Here is a 6,000-nt window from a genome sequence, read left to right on the forward strand (position 1 = left end):
CAAAGGCATGTGAAATATTTGGTGGAAAAATGCATGTTAGTATATTCACACCATACAACTGAACTTTAGGATTTTAAGATAAATACACACACCTCAGAAATTAAAATTAAGTTTTAATCTCTGAAATGCACTTTTATATTTTCATTCCTCTCTCTGTCAGAGTAGTTGCTTTTAAAATACTACCTCTGTAATCACCAGCACATGCCAGAAACACTATACAGTAGTTAACGTCTTTACTATTTAGTTCTACATACAGCTTGTTCTGAGGTCTGTGGATTTCATGTATTTATCTTTGTTATTCCCATCAGTTCTGCCTGTTCTTCTGTTTCTACAGAAAAACAGTGCACAATGTTCTGAGTACAGTTTTCCTACTGTCACAAAACAGTTTTCTCAGTACATTTTTCCTACTTACAAATCTCTGAAACAAATCAGAGCAAATAAACTAAGATTGAAGACAAAAAAAAAAAAAAAAAAAAAAAAGCAATGGAAAAAAAAAAAAAGAGAAATACTTTAAGTTTATACTCATAGCACAATCAGAAAAATTCTCCAGTACATTATGGAGATCTACTTCTTAAATATTTGACTTGATCAATTAACTTCTTATGGGTAAAGAACTGAGTAAATCTATTCTTCAGTACCTGATCTCTAATAATAGGTTTTAAATACTTTGTACTATTAGTAGCAAGCAAAACTGCTTTATGGCAACATAAGATTATGGTAAATGTACTCTTACAAATGGATTATATAAAACTAGTACAGAAGTATTTAAACCAGAAAGCTACAGAATTTGATTTTAGTAGCTAGCTGATGTTAAGAACATTATTTCATGCATTTCAATTCTAGAATGTCACAGTTAAACCAAGTCAGTGAGTATACGCAGAGCCTCTCCAGTGAAATATAGCAAACATTAGTCAATTTTATTTCCATTTAATACTTATGAATTACATGCATCTTCCTAAATAATCATTCCAAATTAGGTCAAAATGCATCAAGATGAGTAAGAAGTTGAATAAAATAGAAGTTCAATATTGATTATTAGGGTTCTCTGCTTTGAGGAAAAATCATTAGACAAAATAGTGTTTAAGTTGTAAAATTCAAAGGTCATTTTATATTCCTAAAGTTCTGATTCAGGACAGAAGTTCTACTTTGTTCTTCTCCCCCACAATATAAATTATAAAATTATAATTTATAATAAAATTATAATTGGTTTGTACTGAGAACCTTGCTTCACTGATGTCTGATTAAACTTGAAAGTAAAAAGACTGTCAAATTTAGCAGATGGGTATTTCCACTATGAGCTGAATGACTTCTGATTCAAGGGACTGTCAACTAGTTGTGGGGGAAAAAAATCACCTCTTTTTCTCTCCTGCTGTATCCCACGAAAACACAAATGTCAACACAAAAGTAAGATCCTTCTGAAATAATTATCTTGCACTTTTCTATTTGAAGAATTTAAGAATTATGGGAGATCTTCACATCTTCTTAAACAGATCCAGTCTACTGATTTCACGTTAATGCTTTCTGATGCTTAGCTGACTATCAAAGACTTTCAGAAGCTACTAGAATCATATGATTTCATGCTGCATTTACTAGATACCCAAACACCACGTGGGTTTTAGGATGTCACTTCGAATATATATTTTTCTGGCAACTCACTAGCACTCTCTCAAAACGTTTGAATTAAAACATCAAGGAGTAACAGGTACAAAAGAATAAAATTAATAGCACTACCAACCATCTTTAAAAAGATGTACTACTGAAACACTACCGAAAGCCTGAAACAACAACTATTAAGGAAAAAACTGCTTTAAACATTAAAACAAAAGTCTTTAGAACACAGACCTACCTCGCAAACAATGCAATTTATCAAAAAGTAACTTCGCAATATATCTGCCTATGGCACAATTTAGATTTCTTCAACTACTAAGCAGGCCAAAGATTTCTTATCAAAGCCTGCCTCCTTGTGTTTGCAATACAACATCTCAAAGTAGCCAAAGAGTCAAGTTCATTTAAGTGTTTTGTTTTTTTTTTTTTTTTTTTTAAAAAAAAAAAAAAACAAGAAAAACAAAAAAAAAAAAACAAGAAAGTTACTTTATTGACGAACAATCACTTCCTTTCCTTTGCTGGGCAACCTATGTAGCATTCTTTACTGGTATTCTCTTACACCTATTGAAACAACTGCCCTTTACTGAACACAGAGTAACTACAGTAAGACTATAACAAAATTATATGAAATGTGGAGTAATAGGGAACAATACAGATTTTAAAGGGAGGTAGTAGAGTATAACAGGCCTGAACATTTTATTGACTATAAAGCATCTCCTAATCTCTTTAAAAGGAGAATAGTGTCGGAAGATAGTCTTGTATGAATTAAAAAATAAGCATGGTATAATTGTTCTTCTTAGAACATAGACTGTAGAGAAACAATTTTTACAGACAAGTAAATTTACAGTACATGCTGTCAGAAACCAAATATATTTTTATTGTTTCTACCAAAAGTTGAAAGTTCTGTTCAGCTATTAACAGTAGCTATGACTAAAAAAAGTCATTATTTTCATACAACGTATAAAGCCGATTTGATCACATACCAATCTGAACGCTAAAAACTGAGTGAAGGGCTTGTAAGGAATGTACAGAACCACAAGAAATAAAATCAGATCTCAATTTCTGTGGATTTTCCAGCAAGCACCACAACAAATACCACTTGTCATGCTGCACAAGAGCACCAATGCTGTTCTGTAACATTTGATTTTTCATGTGGAAAAGTACATGCTTCTTGAAAAACACAAACCATCCCTGCTGCAGCTATCTGTATTGTGTAAAACAGAGCTTAACATCCATCAAATTACATTTTCTTTAAATTAACATAAACCAGCAACACCAAAAAAAGTCCTGCTTTCTCCCCATGTTACTGCTATTTATTCCTTGCCTCTGTGCATGAGCACAGCTGTTTAGGTGGTAGCAAACTGGCCTGGCTGAAAATGCCTGCTGTTCCTGTTCACCATACAATTACACCAAGGTTTGCTTCTGAAGTATTTTTGGTGTGTGAATGTGAGACCAGAGACAAACTACAATATCTTCTTGAGGTAGCAGCACTGGTTTATACTAGCTTCAGACTTCAGATGAACTACATCTAAAAAAAGTAAGAGAAGAAAATTTAAAATGGGATATGCAAATGAAATGTGCAACTGCCATTGAAATTCCAGACTTTAAGAACACACCCCTGCCAACAGCAGATGCTGAAGAGACACAAAATATTAACGTGTAGTAAGTGGTTCCCTCCGACAATTTTATTGCTAAGGCACAGGATGTAATATTTTAGGCTGCAAACACATCTTACCAGAATCCATCTGTTTCTGGTATTCAAATTAGAATGTGGAACAGCTCTTACTATCGGAAACATATAAGTGAAATTAAATTAAAATGCACGTAAATCAAAATCCTAGCCAATATATGTCTGTGTTCAAAGCAACAGTGCCATGAAGATGTTACTATTAGGATGAAAACTTTTGGCTGTGGACGAACCACTTCTGGCAATACACCAAAGCTATAAACACCTTCCTGGCATCTCTGCACTGACAGCTATTCCCATCATATTACCAAATGGCAGATATTCCCCCTCACACAGAGGTGTGCAAGCAGCCCCGTGACAGAATAGGCAGCACTGTCCCATCTCGTGACCACAGGCCCCCCTGGCTGACTGCTGCACCACACCACCAGCCTGGTCCCACGACAGGCGTGTTTGCAGGCATACCTGTACAGACAAGGGCAGTGGAGGTGTGCCAATGTGTTTCAGCACACAGCAAGCTTTTCTCACACAATCCATTTCGCAAAGTATGTTATTGGAAATGCACAGAGTTCCTCTGAAGCGTATTTCAAAGGCTCAACAATGAGATGCTTTTAAGTGTTGTTTTTTTTTTTTTCTTTTCAGTAAAGCATCTATTAAGAAATATTGCTTTCTCTGAACACTAAATAGTATGTGTTGCTTTCAAAACATTACCTGAAAAACATCTTGAACATTCTTTGCATATCCAGTTCTACCTTTTTAGGAAAACCTTTGTTATTTATAATGTGGTAGAAGTAGACATTTGGAACTTTACATTTTTTTTGACAACAGCCATATTTAATAATTAACGCTTTGGGACCCCATACAATTGTTCCAAAGCCACAATGTTTAAAATTAATGGTTCAGAAACTTACTTCAGGTTCAAAGCCAGAAATAAAATAACGTGGCAGAGACCAGCCACAAGAACATTTCAGTTTAAAATAAAAATAACAATGAACATGTGTTGCCTTTTTTTAATAGCCAGACATTCTGATAAAAAAAGAACAAATAAAAACAAAACTGCAATGCATCTTGACCTAGCTGGTGTTTCCTGTCACACAAAGAACAATTTGTCCTATGTTCTTCCAGTAAAAACATGGCAAATACTACTGAGAACATCCAGGGTTCTCATATGTGGCTATCTGGCTTCTCTAGTGGTACTTTTCTGCGTTAGTTGTGCAATTAATTAATTAATTAGCTGTGTAAATTAGCTGTTCCTGTATAACATGTGAAAATTAAATCAGTCTTCTGACACATTTTTCAGAGCTTTCTAAAGCCTGAACTCTGTGAGTTCATCCTTTTAAAACTAAGACTGTTTATTACAAATCAAGCAATCAGTTCCACCCGTATTTTTTTTTAACGTCTTGAACCCAGGCTGTTGCCAAGTAAGCCCCCCAAATGATGTCCCAACTCAAGAATAGGAAAAAAAAAAAAAAAAAAAGGTAAACAACATAAAGACACATTTCTAGTCAGTGCACTTTGTAACTCTTCATAATCTGTTTGTTTTAGGGATTGCCCAAGTGTGGTGGTGATCAACCGTGACACTAATTGAAGCTGACTAACAGGCTGCCATTTCTTAAACGGCAGCAGGAAGCTTTTAGAAAGGGTGACAGATCAGAACCAGGGGAGAAGATGGGTTTGTCTGAAAGATACATTGCTTCGTGCAGTTCAAGGAAACACAAACAAATGAAACAAACAAGAAGAATCAAAACAGCCTGAAGAAGCGGCAACACGAGCTCGCTAGCAAATAAAGCGGACGTTGCTATACAGATTGCCAAACCCAAACTGCTTCATCCGACACAGGACGGAGAGGAGGGCTTCTCAGCGGCAGGACAACCCTGCAGAGCCCCTCGGATGACAGCTCCGAGCGATACCCGTGGGCAGCACCCCGACACCCCACCGGGCCGGGGGAACGGGGGCGGCGGCGGGGCGGGCCCGGCCGGGAGGGGACGGGCCGGGATGGGAAGGGATGGGAGGGGAGGGTATGGGAGGGTATGGGCGGCGCTGCCCCCGCCGCACTCACAGTAGTACGCCACCACCGGCTCTCGCTTGTCCAGCTCCTGCGCTGTCCGCAGGTGGTGCTGGATGCTCTTGAACTGCGGCGGCAGCGGGGGGAGCGCGGCGGCGGCGGCCATCTCGCAGCAACGCCGAGCGGGCGGCTGCCGATCCCCGACGCCGGCGCCGGAGCCGGAGCCTTCCGCTTCCGGCCCGCTGAGGGACGCGGGGCGCTCCCGGCGGCGCTAGGCCCGGGGAGAGCGGCCCCTGCCGGGCGGGAGGCCGCCCGCGGGACCCCTGAGCCGCTCAACCGGGGCCCGGGTGGCTCCGTCCCCCGTGCCCACACGCTGCCCCCGTAGCTCCCTGCTCAGAGAAACTCCCGGGGCTTTTCGTTTTTTTTTTCGAGCGGGGGTGAGAGCAGCGAAAGAAAGGGGAGCTGTTGGAGGAAAGTCGTTCAAAATGGTGCTCCCCCACGTTGTGATACTGTCGCACCTGTTGTCTTCTGGCGGTGTGGTGAAATGTTTTTTTAATTTTTATTTGTTTTAAATAGCTCTGGTGCCAAGCTTCCCCTGGGCTCCAAATGGCTGTCTGTGAGGCAGGAGGATGTCAGTGCTCCAGAGCATAAAGAAAGCTGCGTGTTGGAGGGAGCCACGGGGCAGGAGAGGTGGCGGCGTTGCCTC

The 6,000-nt window shown here is 39.7% G+C and overlaps 1 protein-coding gene across 2 annotated transcripts in view; it reads right to left on the reverse strand.

The window, feature by feature from the left end:
• Nucleotides 1-5,543, reverse strand: part of VTA1 (vesicle trafficking 1) — a 39,404-nt gene extending 33,861 nt beyond the window's left edge. The window contains exon 1 of one of the 2 annotated variants that reach the window (XM_082756618.1): nt 5,349-5,543. In XM_082756618.1, the coding sequence (XP_082612744.1) occupies nt 5,349-5,460 (112 nt within the window). In that variant the 5' untranslated portion in view covers nt 5,461-5,543. The remainder of the gene's footprint in view (nt 1-5,348) is intronic. The other variant, XM_082756617.1, reaches the window with a different exon arrangement.
• Nucleotides 5,544-6,000: the final 457 nt, after the last annotated feature.

The sequence above is a fragment of the Aythya marila genome (genome assembly GCF_965140915.1).
Source record: "Aythya marila genome assembly, chromosome: 3".
Classification (NCBI taxonomy): domain Eukaryota; kingdom Metazoa; phylum Chordata; class Aves; order Anseriformes; family Anatidae; genus Aythya; species Aythya marila.